The following is a 16,069-nucleotide window of genomic DNA, read 5'->3' as shown; positions in this document are numbered from 1 at the left end:
CTTGACTTAGTCACTGGTTTCAGTCTCCTCTCCATCAAATAAATATTTTACTAGAATTTCTATCAAAAAGAATACTTGACTGATTTTAAATTTTAATTCAAATAACCTTCTAAGAGCTAACAAGAAAATGCCAGGAAGGCATGCATTGAAATAGTCAGGAATTTTCTTCTTTCTGAATGGCACACTTCTTTATAAAATAAAGTCAAATGGATATTTGTTACTCATTGATGGACATATAACCTTAACCAGGAATATTTTAATCATATTCTTATGTTTTTACACAGATAATTGACTAAAACTGTCATAGAACTTAGTGATAAAATTAGTGTTGTCATTCTAAAGTTTCAGATTGAAACCAAATGAAACTATCTTTTTAAACATCCATAAAGATTGATGAAAATAAAAAATAATAAAAAATTAAAAGGGGCGCCTGGGCGGCTGAGTCGGTTAAGTGTACAACTTTGGCTCAGGTCATCATCTCATGGTTGTGAGGTCGAGCCCTGCATCGAGCTCAGGGCTGACAGCTCGGAGCCTGGAGCCCACTTCAGATTCTGTGTCTCCTCTCTCTCCGCCCCTCTCCCACTCAAGCTCTGTCTCTCTCTCTCAAAAATAAATGAGTGTTAAAAAACTTTTTTTAATTAAAAAAATTAAAAAATAAAACTGGATAAAAATTAAAGAAAATAATTATTGAATCTTCATAGTTTTCACTCGATGATCTAGGACTGGACTCTGTACTAGACAGTAAAAAGTGCCTTATGGACGTCTGGCAGAACTGGCATGCACATGGTAGAATAAACATATCTACCAGTGTAAAATCTGAATTTCATAACTGTGGTTACAGAACAGAATTTCATTGTTGGTCAGAAATGCATACAACTAAAGGGCATGAAAATTGCAAATAGCTTAAGTAGTTCAGAAAAAATATTTATATATATGGATATATATGTATGTACACAAAGTGAAAGAGTAAATAACAAAACAAATGTGACAAGTATTTTTAAAAACTGGGAATCTGAGTTAGAGATATGTAGGCGCCAACTGTATTATTTTTGCGACTTTTTTGTGAGTTTGAAGTTATTTTTAAAATACAATTTCTTTTTAAACTTAATACCTCTGGGTTCATTTTATTAGGATACACTCAACTGAATGCTTTTCATTTCTCGATCTGAAACATCAGAATCACATCACTATACATAATTATAATTAATTTTTATGATATTTTTAATAAAAGAAAATTCGGAACTTGAAATGCTAACCAAATGAAAATCTTCATGTTTGAATTTTCTTACAAAAATTGTGTTGAACTTAAGTGAAAATTATGGAAAAAATACTGACTGAACAGAACAATTTTTATTAAGAATGACATAGTTACAAATGAATTTTATTTCCAAAGTTATTTTAAATGATAATTGTTCATAAAAATATCCTCTCAAATTTTGTATGTTTTACGCCATATGTAACACTGTAATTAAGCATCTGTCAACATTTCTAGCTGTTTTAAATTTGTATAGCCTTGCTCTGGGGCCTAAAACTTCACCACTTAAATGGTTTAACCAGAGACTTCATTAAAAAGCAAGACTTCTTTTTTTCTTCTTTTCATTTTTTTCTTTTTTGATAGGTTATTGAATAATACAAGAATGACTATGACTGTGATATATAGGATAATATTTATCCTGTAAAATTAGGCAAATCATCCAGTATTTAAAACCATTCTTTGAGGGGCACCTGGGTGGTTCAGTTGGTTAAGTGTCCAACTTCAACTCAGGTCATGATCTCACGGTTTGTGAGTTTCAGCCACATCTGGCTCTGTGCTGACAGCTCAGAGCCTGGAGCCTGCTTTAGATTCTGTGTCTCCCTCTCTCTCTTAAAAATAAATAAACATTTAAAAAAAATTTTTTTAAGTTTAAAAGCATTTTTTGATCTAGTTAAGTTTACCAGGTCAGGAAAAGCATGTGAAAATGGAAAAAAGAATCTTGAATGCACCAAAATGTCTTCCCAAAGTCTACATTGGCATGCCAAAGATAGCTATCATTTTCCAACTTAGCAAAACAAGAAGTCAACACAGTAGGTCGTTTACTTTATGAAAGAACTAAGCAATCAGCTGCCTTAAACTGAAATCATATTACATTCTAGGAGCCCTGTCTTGTAGAGTTTAATAGTCTGGCATTTGCACCCTGCTATTTCAACAAATATTTATCAGATGGCTTTTATGTGACAGGAGCTTCCCCAGGCAACAGGAATAAAGGGTGAACAAAACAAAGTCCTTGCTTTCATAGGACTTATGTTCTTATTTACTAGCACTCTGACCTTTCGAAAGTTCCATAACCTCTTCAGACTTTAGGGTTGTTCTTTTGGTTTTGGTTTGGGTTTGGGTTTTTTAACATTTGTTTATTTTTGGGAGACAGAGAGTGAGCAGAAGACAGCAGAGAGAGAAGGAGACACAGAATCCAAAGCAGGCCCCAGGCTCTGAGCTGTCAGCCCGATGTGGAGCTCAAAGTCACCAACCACGAGATCATGACCTGAGCTGAAGTTGGCCGCTTAACTGACTGAGTCACCTAGGCGCCCCTTGGGTTGTTTTTCTTAACTGTTTATTTATTTTTGTGAGACAGAGAAAGAGACAGAGACAGAGCAGCGGGGGGCAGGGCAGAGAAAGAAGGAGAAACAAAATCTGAAGCAGGCTCTAAGCGCTGAGCTGTCGGCACAGAGCATGATGTAGGGCTGGAACCCACAGATTGAGATCATGACCTGAGCCAGAGTCGAATGCTTAATCCACTGAGTGGCCCCACGTGACCCCAGACCAGTTTTTTCATCAGCAAAATGAGGACAATTTACCTAGTCTGTAAAATTATTCAGGTTTACATGAAAGTGTGATATTTCATGCCATGCCAGGAACACAGGAGATGCTCAGTTAATTTTAATTTTTATTTCTTCATGATGATAATAATTACTAGGAGCACATATTAAACCATATAACAACTTTAAATCCACTCGCTCAAAATTAAATTTTTAAAATTCTCCACTTTCTATGGGCTGTTTTTTTTTAAGTAAACCCTAAGCCCAACATGGAGCTTGAACTCATGACCGATCTGAGATCAAGTGTCACATGTTTGACCAACTGAGCCAGCCAGAGCACACCTCTATGGTCTCTTTATTAGTAATGAGTAGTGGTGAGAGTAATACCTAGGCTGAAAGTTTTATAGATATGCTGTCCAATATGGGACCTCTGTAACGATTCATCTATTGAAGTGAAGTCACAACTATTTTTTTTGAGCAAAGCTTGGCCCTTCCTTCCCACCAGCGCTCCCTTAACACCCCCTTTTTATAGACAGAGGAATCGTCTATTCAGACACGTATCCTCATTGGGCTTTATAAACTCTGGAGTAGATATTAAAGCATAGTGATGGCCCAAGAATAGCAAAAATCATGTCATTCGTGTTCTTGCCAGAGAATGTAACCCCAGACTTTCTGTTATTGGGGAAAATTAAAATAATTCAGTCATCTTAAAAAATAGAGTTGTGTAAAAGAGATACAGTCCATCCATTCCTTTAGATGTGCTTAATTTTTCTCAAACAAGCCAGACTAATTACAGACTATCAGGTCACCTGAAACACATTATTTTGATGTCCTTGGAGTTAACTCTCCCAAATTGCTCTTTGGTGTTGTGTCATAAGTCCACACTAAGGTTACAAGTATGAAAAACAGCTGTTCTCCACAGCTGGTTTGCTTTTACACAGCCCCTCCCCCCACCCAGATACAGTACATCACAATCAGTTGTGTAATCTTTGTATTTGTTAATAGGAATCTCAGTCTAATTTTGGCCATCATCCAGCAGTTGGGCAATTGTACAGGTCTTGTAATAGTCAAAATTATGTATTATTCATACTATATCCCTGCCATTATCCTATTTCTTCTCTTTTTACTCTTCGCCCCTTTTTCTTTTATCCTACTATAATATATATACAAGTCATCGCAGATGCTTTTTTCAATAACAGATATGAATAACTATTAAAAAAGCAAAAGTAACTCTACTACTGTTTTCTTAATATGATATTAATTTTTTCCACTATTAAATCACTGTAAAGGTGTATAACTTTGAGCTCCCCATTTTCACAATTTGTAAATTTGTAAATACTATTTTTTCTAGTATATGGGTTATAACATTCTTTATCATTGTTGTGACTCCTAAAGTACTTTTGTCTTGATAGTGTAGGTTTTTCCTTCATTTGCAACTTCTTTGAGGAAAGTTTTCCACTGTCCTCATTTTTCTACTAATGGGTATAAATTTTTGACCCAAAAGCATTGAAATTGACTAAAGACATCTTATTTTCAATAATCAACATCTTCCTTTTTTACTATGCAGATTAAATCTCCACCTTAATTAACCTTGTAAGTGGATTCACAGCTTTCCCATCAGTATGACTTTTTAAATTCTGTCTGTGGAATAGAAATAAAATAATAGATTCTATCCACCTATCATTAATACCCAAAGGATATATTTGAGATTCCTTGGGAAATAATTCCTATCTATTGCTACTTTAACAAGATCCAAGTAATAATTCTCACCCTTATTTTAAAATACTTGGGGGAAGAAAAGACCTTTATGGTTTTATAATTAAATGTATATGTTTATTAAAACATTTATTTAAATGTTTATGTTACTTAGAACCAGTATACAAAACAAAGAAGTAGGAATAATATGTACTAGCCATATTTTGTAGTACATATAAAATACACTTTCCATCAATTACAACGTCTCAAACCTCAGTTGAAAATTTTTACAAACCCAGAAGTAATTCCAGAGAAAAAACTCCTTGAGCAATAATGAAAGATTTTAGCCTAAAAGTCTTCTGAACAGTTGCAGAAAAAATCATATGGAACACCCTATTAGAGTTTTGAATTTTTTTTAGAATGAAGTTCAGTATTATTGCAATAAGTATTACAACTGTAAATAATTTTCATAACTCTTCCTAGTAGTTTAGCCATATCTGGTTCTGTTCAATCTTTATTGTCAATTAGTCCCTAGTGGAATGTAATTTAGTGCCATGAATTTTCCCCATCCTGATCATCTGAAATATTATGTGGTATTGAAGTAGTCAGTTCTCTCTAATATGTTTTCATGTCATTTTCTAAACTAGTCCCTAGTAGGAATTTACTGGGTTTACATGACATATCTAGAGTATATATATTTACTTAAAAATCAGTGCATCTTTATCTTAATGGAAGAGGTTAATTTTTTCAAAGTTTATTTATTTTGAGAGAGAGAGCGAGAGCGAGCAAGTGAGGAAGGGGCAGAGAGAGTGAGGGACAGAATGAGAGAGCAGAGTGCCGAGAGACGAGAGACCGGCCCCATGCCATCGGCACAGAGCCAGATGCAGGGCTCGAACTCACAAATCCTGAGACCATGACTTGAGCCAAGATCAGGAGTCAGACGATTAACCTACTGAGCTACCCCGGCACCCCAAGGTGTTATACTTTATTCATTAATGCTGTTGTGTAAATAAGTTCAGGATCCTTTAAAGATTCTTGCCATGTAAAAAGCAGTTGCATCCTGGGTTTTTGTGGGTCTGTTTTTTTTTTTTTAAGATATTCAGAGAGGAAATGCTTTGAGGAAGAAAACTGGTAAGAAAATTAAAGTGTATTACTAGACAGCATGCAGGTGACTCTAGACTTAGAGGCTGAAGGTAACCAAAAATAGTCTATTTCTATATTACTAACGAGGATGAAAAGAAGTCACAGGGTTGGGAGCGTAACTGCCACTCCAGAAGCTGTCAGTGTCCATGATAAGGTAACAGGGAGCTTTCATGACCAGCAGTCAGCAACTGGATGGTGTTACCTGGCAGAGCCAGGGCCTTCCTAAGTATAACATCAAGAAATCCATCAAAATTGAAAATGTAGTCACTTCATGCCAGTCTTATGTATAATAATTTGTTTTACATGATATTTTATTCATTTCCATAATTAATAGTATAAATATACTTGAGGCTATTTTATTTATAGTTCAAAGTTTTCCTTAATTTATAACTGGAGAAAATAAAAGCCTTAAGAATTAGGGAAAAAACTGAAAATGTTCACATATGATTATTTATGTAGTAAATTCAAAATATGTAGTTAAATCTTTTGGGTAAAAGGGATAGTTTAGCAATGTTGCTGGATATAAAGTCATTATACAAAAATCAATTGTATTTCTATGTACCAACAATAACCACTTAAAGATCCATTTATAATAGTGTCAACACACAGGCAGTACTAAAAAATAAAGCTAAGGAGTATATCGTGTTTGAATATTCAATCACTGAACATAATAAAGATGTTATTTCTCTCCAAATTGATATACAGGTTTAACATAATTCCTGTCAAAATCCCAGCAAGATTTTTTTGTATATATAAACTTTTGGAGTCCCCAAGACCACTGTCACTTCTAATACCAATTGCAAGTGGGTGTCCCTAAGACTACCTTCAGGTTTGAACATTAGCCAGAAGTACTCACAGAACTCACTGATAGCTGTTCTATTCACAGCGACAGTTTAGTACAGCAAAAGGATACATATTAAAATCAGTCGAGGAAGAGACATGTGACACACAGTGTCAGAAAGTTCCAAGGATGTTTCCCACTGTCCTTTTCAAGTCAAGTCATAGACAGTGTTTCCTCTTTCAGCAACAGAGTGTGAGAATATACACGGAGCACTGCAAACCAGGGGAGCTCACCTAAACCTCGCTGTCCAAGTCTTTCCTGTAAGTCAGTGACATTGACGTGATTGACCATCTAGTCTTCGGCCCTACCACCCTGACGGAGCCGATCTCGTCTGATCTCGGAAGCTAAGCAGGGTCAGGCCTGGTTAGTACTTGGATGGGAGACATGATTGACCATCTAGTGGTGCAGTGAAGGAATAGAAAATTAGTGTGGCAGTTTCTTTAAAACCTAAGCATGTAACTAATATAGAGACCATGAATTGCACTCTTGGCCATTTATCCCAGAAAAATGAAGATTATCTCATGCAAAAATTTGTACATGAACATTTAGAGCAGTTTTATTCATAATAGCCAAAAACTGAAAACAACCAAGATATCCTTCAACAAACAGGTGAATGGTTAAACAAACTATCATACATATAGTACATCAATACGATGAAATACTACTGAGCAGTAAAAAATAACAAGCGATTGATACATACAACAATCTGGATAAATCTCCAAAGAACTATAATGAATGAAAAAGTCAATCCCAAAAGGTTATATACTGTATAATTGAATTTATATAACAACCTTGAAATGACAAAAATCTTCAAATGGAAAACAGATTATTTGTTGCCAGGGGTGAAGGCGGGCCTAGAAGAGAAGTGAGCAGGGCTATAAAAAGGCTACATGAGTTATATTTGTGGTGATGGAAATGTTCTGTATCTTAACTATAGCATTGTCATATTACAATATAGTTTTACAAGATGCTACTATTGAGGAAACGTATAAAAGGGACACAGGATGTATCTGTTATTTCTTACAACTACAATATGGATTACAATTATCTCAAAATTAAAAGTGTAATAATTATAGCTTAATTAATCTAAAAATGAAGTTCAAATTCTCTGTGAAAAAAATGATAAAACCTCACTAAGAAGCATTAAAGATGATCTAAATAAGTGGTAAAGGGCGCCTGGGTGCCTCAGCTGTTAAGCACCTGACTTTGAATCAGGTCATAATTTCACAGTTTGTGAGTTGGAGTCCCTCATCAGGTGAACATGAGCCCCACGTCAGGTGACCCCCACTTTCTCTCTCTCTCCTCTCCCTTCCCCTCACTCACTTGTGCCCTCTCTCTCTCAAAGTAATTAATTAATAATAATAATAATAAGTGGCAAAATACATCATGTTTGTTGGTTGGAAGACTCAGTATTGTAAATATATCAGTTCTTACTGAATTAGCCTTTAAGCTTTAGTACAATTCCAAGTAATTTAAGTACTTGAGCAATCTATAATGACTACTTCACTGTCTCCTCCTTCCTCTCTGCCTTCTTCCTCCTTCTATTCAAGGCAAAGCAAACATGTTTGCTTTTGAAAGACTGACAAAGCAATACAAAATGATGGTGTGGTTACAAAAAGTTCATATAATGATTTATCTGTGTATTCAGAATACCAGTAGCACTTTGCTTTCTAAATTCATAAGTTTTTACTGCCATGATCTTCTGTATGCCTTCCTTTCCTTAAGTTCAAAATGGGAATAATCAGCAAGATAGTGCAAATCTGACAGAAAAGGTTTATGATTCTGTGCTTTATTATGTTTAACGGCAATTAATAAGCATCAATTTTCTGGTGAATTCTGTTTGAGACAGGTGTTTATGTAACAAACATCTATTAATCTTCAACTATGATTTCTGGAATAAAATGTTTTGAAGCATTACACCCCCCACCAAAAGATTTGGAGACAAAGCAAGGTATTTTTTATACATAAAATTATTAGTTAAGCAAAATAGGGGTATGATACTATGATATACACTACATACAAAATACTGAAACGTAAAAGAAAGGGAGTATCTGGTATGGGATAAAGCTAACCAAAGAAAGCCTATTAGAGGAAGTAAATAATTGAACTGGATCTTAAAGCCATAGGACATACATCTTCTGAATTTTTTTCTATTCCAGTGTTTTACTAATTTATAACTATTCACTACATCATGATAAAATGTCTCTATACCTTTGGTCTCTCATAATCTCTCTTAATTCTAGATTTTTTACTTGTGAAATTAAACTGTTGTGGTAAAATTTTATAGGGTCCTTTCCATGTCTTTACTATTTTATATTTGATGTGTTTCTCTCTGCATCTAAATTTAGACCAAACCAACTGCATCTTGGGAATAGAAGCTCCTGAACAATCACAGTTAAAGTTTTTCTGAGAGTTCTTAGTTCTGACTTCTAAACATCTTTTGATGCTAGTTAATTGTATTTACTAGATAAGTACAACATTTTAGCTGACGAGATCCGGGAGATACTTTGAGTATTCGTCAGTGCTTGTCAACTAGTTGCTTAATGGACTGTGGATCATCACCTCACCAGTTTTTGGAGAAAGCAAGAAAAACACTCTCTTCAGCTTTAGTTATAGAGTCTCCAACTGTCATTATATTCCAATTTTAGAGGAATTTACTTCTTAACTCTAAAAGCTAACATACTCTTCAACATAAGGTATATTCATCAGTCTGCATTTGAAATAAGTAAAATATGACCCCTGACTTCAAAAACCTCACAGTGGTAATTTCTTCTCTGGCCAGACTTCAGAATCACAGACATCCAGTCCGAGAGTTTGAAAAGATTTAAGAAATGTCCATTGAGCAGGCCTGGGAAAATAGGGGATACTAATACTAATAAAAGAATTGAGAAATAAACTCAGAAACGAAGGCTGAAGCCATAGAATAGAGAGTTTTAAACCATATTAAAGAATTTCTACTTGTTTTAATAGATTATGGAGAGCTATTAGATAGGTGGGAAGTAAGGGAGATGATTCGTTTTCAGAAATACCTAATAGGGGCACCTGGGGGGCTCAGTCAGTTAAGCATCCGACTCTTGGTTTCAGCTCAGGTCATGATCTCAGTGTTTTGTGGGCTCAAGCCCCGCATCTTGGGATTCTCTCCCTCTCTCTGCCCCTCCCCCACTGGCACTGTCTCTGTCTCTCTCAAAATAAATGAATAAACTTAAAAAATTTTTTAAGTGAAAAAGAAATACTGAATGACAGCCATGCTGTCTAGTTAACAGTAGGTTTACAACCTGTTGGAAATTTGTACAGCCTCTCCCACTCTGCCCCACAGTGGAGTCCCAAACCCTTAGACACTTCATTTCCGGGTTCTTCTTCCTGTCTCTACTTCTTGGGCTTATCTTTGTGAGTTTTGCAATGAACATGCACCACAGAACAAAGGGAGGACAGACTGAAAGTGTCTGCATCACCTCAAGGAATGTACATTTGTTCCAGTCAGACTACTTTTTGCCTTACACGGCGATGTCCAGGTAAGTCTGTAACCTCTGTAGTACTCCGTCAGCAAGGAATCAGGGGAGGGACTTGAGCTAGGAGAAAATTTGCTTGCCATAACTGCCATCAGACACCTGCTGTTGCAAAAACATTGATTAAAGCCCCACTTCACCAAGTCTCCGGGTCACTGGGCTTTTTTCTCACAAATATTTTTGAACAGAGAAAGCAGCATATGACACAAATGATACTTTAGAATTTTTCATCTGGTAGCAAGAAGATTCAAGATAAAGGAGGAGAGGTTGAAAGTAATGAAATGAGCTAGGAGGAAGTTTCTGGATTCGAAACGATGGGTCATTAAATCTAGAAAGAAAATAGAGGGATTAGAAAGGGAGAGAGAGATTGCAAAACCTTTGCCTTGGTGTAATTGTCATGATTTGATAACTGGGTGGATCTGGAGGCCACAAACAAGGGAGGAGAGAAAACAAAGATGGCTGAAAGGCATCGTGCTGGAGTAGTTAAGAGAATGTTGTGTCCATTCATAGAAATGAGGAGCCTGGTGGGAAAGCCTACCTGGAGAGTAAGCCCAGCATCCCTGTGGACTGCTTGCAGAAATGGAATGCTGTGACAACCTTCCCACCACACACAGCAGTGCTTCTAAGGGCTGAGAAATCAGAGGTATCAGCCTAAATCACAAAAGCAAATTGTTGGGAAAATGCTTTTCTTGTTCAACTCCATTTTTTATTCACTACTTGGAAATATTATTTTATTAGTCTCTCTTTCAACTCTTACTGAATATTACTATTACTGTATCATTAATTTATGTGAACCAACAGTAAATGGTGTTTATACTCTGAAGTGTGTAGAAGAGTGAGCCCCAGCGAATACTCTAGAGGTGGGCGGAGTCAATAAATGCAACGAGGAAGGCTTAAATTCCATAATCCACTCACCATTCACCACACACTAACCTGTATTCTTTTTAAAATTCAAGTCAGATTTTATTTCTCCTCTCCTCACAATTCTGCAAACAGCTCTTTCACTGCACTTGGAATAAAACCCAAACATTTCACTATGGCCTTCGATACCTCGTATAGCTCGGAGGCTGCCCACCTCCAAGTCATCTTCTACTGCCTCCCCCTCACCCACAACACTCCAGTCACTCCAGCGTTTCCTTGCCTCAACTGTGACAAGCTCTTTTCTCCTCAGAGCCCCTGAGTTCCTCCAGAAGTCTGCCGGCTGCATTTTGCCCCTAGACAGTCATCTGGTTCCTTCTTACCATTCGGGTCTCAGGTCAGAAGTCTTCACCCAGTCTGAATTGATGACCATCTCTCCTTGTCCTGCTTCATCTTCCTCCCTCGTCTTCACATCCCTTTGCTGTGTTTTTTTCACAAGTTTTCTGACTCTCTGAAATTAACATGTTTGAAATTAGCATATTTGGTGGTTTCCTTGTTTATTGCCTATCATCCACTCTAGCATATATGCAACAAGAATGGAGCCTTTTATATCTTGCTCACCACTGACTGCATCCTCAGCCCCAAAAAATAGTGCCTGGCATATAATAAATACATATATGAATGTATAAATTAATAATAGAGCCTCTGGAAAAACTACCTGCCCACAAAATATATCATTTAGAGTAGAGTTCACAACTGAGAGAGGAAGATCTCAAAAGATTTGGCTATGTGAACTAGTAAATGTTTGGGTTTGGTTTGGTTCTGAAATAAGGGAAGTATTTTGCATTTCATCTCTCTCTCTCTTTCTCTCTCCCTTCCTCCTCTCTCCTCAATGCCTCCCCTTTCCTTGATGCACAGAGTCAAACTAGCAGCGCTAAGTTATGGATACCTATCTCTAGTAACAGACAGAGAAGCCGGGAGGAAGAGAAGCCTAGCAAGATACCTGTGAAGTGGTACCAGTCTTCTGGGGGCAGCACTGTTTTACAATGGAGCCCAGTAAAGCTCTTTGCTGATGATTGCGTTGGGAATTCTAGGATTAGGAACCAATACTTACGGAAATAACTATTTTTTGGTTCTTTGCATCCCCTTGTGCTATCCTTTGGTAAAGTTACTGTGGAAAATGACAAAGGGAGAATGGAAAAAGGGAGCATTTGCCCACACCAAGGCTCAAATGTTAAAGGGGAAACAATATCCCCTGGAGGCCAGGCCTTGTCGCAAGAGTAGGAGTAGTATGTGACACAAGAATTAAAACCAAAGAAAGCACTTCTAAGTCAGTTGTCGAAGTTTGATAGGCAATGGAAGCAATAAAAATGCATCCATTTTTTACTAGTTAGGAGGTTAGTTAGAGAGAGGACTTCCAGGCTCTGTGTCAGAGACTCACAGCTACTGCAGGCTGCCTACTTCCCAGAGTTATCCTCTGGGTCTTAAGATGCTTTCTGCCCTACATACCCACCCCCAACTCCCCGCCTATAGATGAGAGATACAGAAAAGAAGCTGGAGGAAAGGGCAGGATGCCAAAAGATGCAAATGACCCAAAGGTTTCTACCCCTGAGTTTACACCTTTGTTTCAGCCTGTCTCTTATTTCAGGTCAGGCTCGACAGCCTTCGGGTCTCCACACAATTTCAGCCTTAACCAGGATTACATTTTCCATGCTATGGAAAGAGATTTGCCTATTTCTTACCCAAGTAACTAAACAAGGCGATGCAGCATGTTTGCTAAGCTACTCTTGGCTCCCAGCACACAGTCCCAGCGAACAGCACACCCCACTCCGTTTACTAACCCCCGGAGTGGCTGCGTCTCACGCTTGTGCCTTCTGACTTGGAGAGTCTCTGTTAGAAGCCCTCCTCTGCTCCAATATTGGAAGTTATACTGGTGTGTGTGTGTGTGTGTGTGTGTGTGTGTGTGTTTAATGATGTTCTCCTTAGAAGCTCTAGAATTCATTTTAAAATGAATTTTAGTAGCTATATTTTATTTCTTTTTAGAAGGCACTTTATTTTTCAGTGCTCTAGTATTTCTCTAATTCTTTATAACTCTCTAAAAATAACTGCTGGTGAGCTCATAAGTTCATTAGTTAATCCCAGTGGGACTCAATAATGCATATTACAGATCTCTTGATTTTTATAAATTAGATTTTCTCAAGAATTCCCTTACCTGTTATTATCAACATAGCTATATTGACAGGGTCTTCGTTACTTACTAATTGCCCATATTTCTTTTTTCTTGTTAAAGATCAATTTTTAAAATCAAACCTTGTCATTTTGAAAGTATCATAGACACATTATCTTGTAATGTTAATGTTTCATATCTTTCTAGGTTTTTTTTTCTTTCTCCTTTTATCACAGGAAACAAAATTTATTCATTACCTTCTGCTTTAAAAACAAAGTATTTTTTGTAGCAGGGAGGGTGATTGGGGAATGTCAGTGAGAGGGTAAGAGCTTAAGGGCAGGTGCTAGTTTCCCCCACCCTAAAACAAAGACATAAAAATTATATTTTGTATTCAAAAGTCACTCTGTCAACAATTATATTTCCTATTCTAAACCAGACTGGAAAATGTAAATAATGTGTAGATAGGTGAAGTTATTCCATGACCTTTTGGTCTAGGACCATGTAAAAGAAGGTGACTAGCGATAATTAGCATAGTGAGTAGCTGACCAAGAAGTTCTTCTGAATTATCTCTTTGGTGAGAATTTAGACTGTCCATCATTATACTAGCAAACCTCCTCTCTGGCAAATTTGATGTGTGTGTTATGTGTTTCTACATGCGCGCGTGTGTGTGTGTGTGTGTGTGTGTGTAATATCACTTGAAGAGTGATTATTTGCTTTCCCAGACATTTCTTCACTTTATTAAAAGATTCCTTGAGGAGGTAAATAACCCACTTCTGCCTTTAAAGAAATTCTATTTACAGAAATTATATTTACATATAAGTTTTTAAGACATCTACTGTATAAAATGAGGTACAGCTTCAGACTAGTCTACATCTGCCAAAGTAAACATCAGGATTTTGGCTGCTAACTCACTAGCATATTTTGGCATGGTTTTTGCCCAAAAAATGTAAGCACCAAGATCAAGTGAAGAGGAGTGTGGACAAGGCAGACTTGTAAGAAACACTTGGATTGAAGTCCTCACAGGAAGAAGTAAAGGGAATAGACCAGACAGAAGATACAGCGGTATTTTCTTCTCTCTTCCCCTATTCTTTAAGCATTCCACTCTCTGTGCTATTTTGTTTAATTTCTAAATGCTATTATATAAATGTAGCCTCCCTCTTTCTCAGTTCCATTACAAGATACTTTTTTAAAATCATAGTCTTTGGGGAAAACAAATGACACATTTTAGCAATTTGATCTTTCTCATATGATTACAGTCTCCTACTTCATACTTACAGTTTCTAATCCTTTTGACCATTTGTGCTATCTTTACCACTTTGAAATTTGCTACAGTTTATTTTTTTAAAACAAGTAATAGGCAAAGGATAAATTATCAGTTTAGTATTTTATGGGAGATCCTCTGCCCCATGGCTTTTGGTTATTTACCAGTGAACAAGATCATTGACAAACAGTAATTTTGGAAGAAACATTAAGAGAAATAAAAGGCATTTTCTACTCTGTATAGGATAATAGAGAGAGCTAGAGTAGGGCTCAGCTTATAGGGAAGATTAATCTCCAGTATAATAAAAAAAAAAAGAATTAACTGTTCATTTTTATTTAAGCTGACACTTGATCATCTAAATACCTCCTATTAAAACAAATATTATGCAGTGCTTTTACTGTCTTGAAATGAATTCTAAAGATAACACGATCTACTCAGATTGCTAAATTATTATAATGCTCTAGTTAACATATAGAAGGAATAAAAGAAAAGTAACTCATAAAAATAATATGCATATAAATATTTAAAGTTCTCTAGAAAATCTACATAAGAAGGCATAATATAGTAGTCAGACACTCCCTCCTGTACATAAAATCACCATGGATGCAACAGCTACAAATGCAGGCTGATGCAGGTGTGTTTTTCTGGCGACTCAACTTTCATGGGCAGTGATGCCATCACGGATGAGATTTTTCTCATATGGTAAACCACTCTTGGTAATTATATAAACCGCTTGTGGTTATTAATATTCTGAACAACATAAAGTACAAAATCCCTTCAATTTACATGGTGGTTGGATTCCTGGAAATTTCTGTATATGTTAAAATGATGCCAAAAGTACTTTGAAATTATTTGTTAAACACAGCTCAATTCTGAGCCCATATAATTATAAACAGGGTGTTTACCTCCATGAATAGCTAGTAGAACATTTGAAAACCATGTGGGATACGAAACAATTCATCGTGCCCTACTGCCCTGCAAATTGTAGGATTTCCACCATCTCTGGCCTTCTTCCGCTAAATGCCAATAGTTTTTTCCAATCATCTTGACCACCAAAAATATCCCTACAAATTTCCAAAATGCCCCAGAGACCATTACCATGCCCATTAAGAATCACTTATTGAGACTGAACAAAGGCCCTTTTTTGTAATGAAGCACAGATAACCAGTACGTTTTATTTTGATAGTGAATTGATTCTATGGATTAGGAAACTGAATTTGCCCCAAAGGTGAATTATCCAGAAAGAACAAGCCTGCCAACCCAAAAAGATACAAAAATCATTCCCTAGAAACATGGCAGGTATTTAAGATAGGAAACCCTTTATTCTCTCTCTACATTGTGGGAACCCCTCTAGATTAGGAAAATAGGAGTCTGAAAAATGGAAAGAAGTTCCTAGTCCCTAAAAAGATGAGGTTTTGATTAGGGTAAAGTTGTGGTAGAGACAAGACCATGGTTACATATCACATGGTCAGTGCAAAGTGGAAGAATGTTCCAGATTACCTACACATCACTGCAGCTTATCAATAAGTGGCTTCTTTTTTGAATGGCCTAAAATTCCACTTTTATATCCTTTTATGAATAGATAATGTAATGGCCCAGTGTTTCTGTCCTGCTATAGTTTGCCTAAAGCAGTGTATTTTTTAGCTACTAGAAATCTGCTCTCAAAAGTTTCCATTTTCTAAGCATTGCTATGGGTAGATATTCATATTAATTTATAAATATTTTCATTGAACTTTGGCTCAGACCTTTCAAAAATGGTCTCCAAACATGTTCTTGAAATGTGTCTGCAGCCCCAGATGGATATG

General features: G+C 36.5%; 1 protein-coding gene across 1 annotated transcript in view; it reads left to right on the top strand.

Annotated features, from left to right (window-relative positions):
* Positions 1 to 6,770, top strand: part of FAM172A (family with sequence similarity 172 member A) — a 407,295-nt gene extending 400,525 nt beyond the window's left edge. The window contains exon 11 of the mRNA XM_029942608.1: positions 6,656 to 6,770. Coding sequence (XP_029798468.1) covers positions 6,656 to 6,744 — 89 coding nt within the window. The 3' untranslated portion in view covers positions 6,745 to 6,770. The remainder of the gene's footprint in view (positions 1 to 6,655) is intronic.
* Positions 6,771 to 16,069: the final 9,299 nt, after the last annotated feature.

The sequence above is a fragment of the Suricata suricatta genome, chromosome 6, assembly GCF_006229205.1.
Source record: "Suricata suricatta isolate VVHF042 chromosome 6, meerkat_22Aug2017_6uvM2_HiC, whole genome shotgun sequence".
Classification (NCBI taxonomy): Eukaryota; Metazoa; Chordata; class Mammalia; order Carnivora; family Herpestidae; genus Suricata; species Suricata suricatta.
This window is presented reverse-complemented; position numbering and strand designations above follow the sequence as displayed.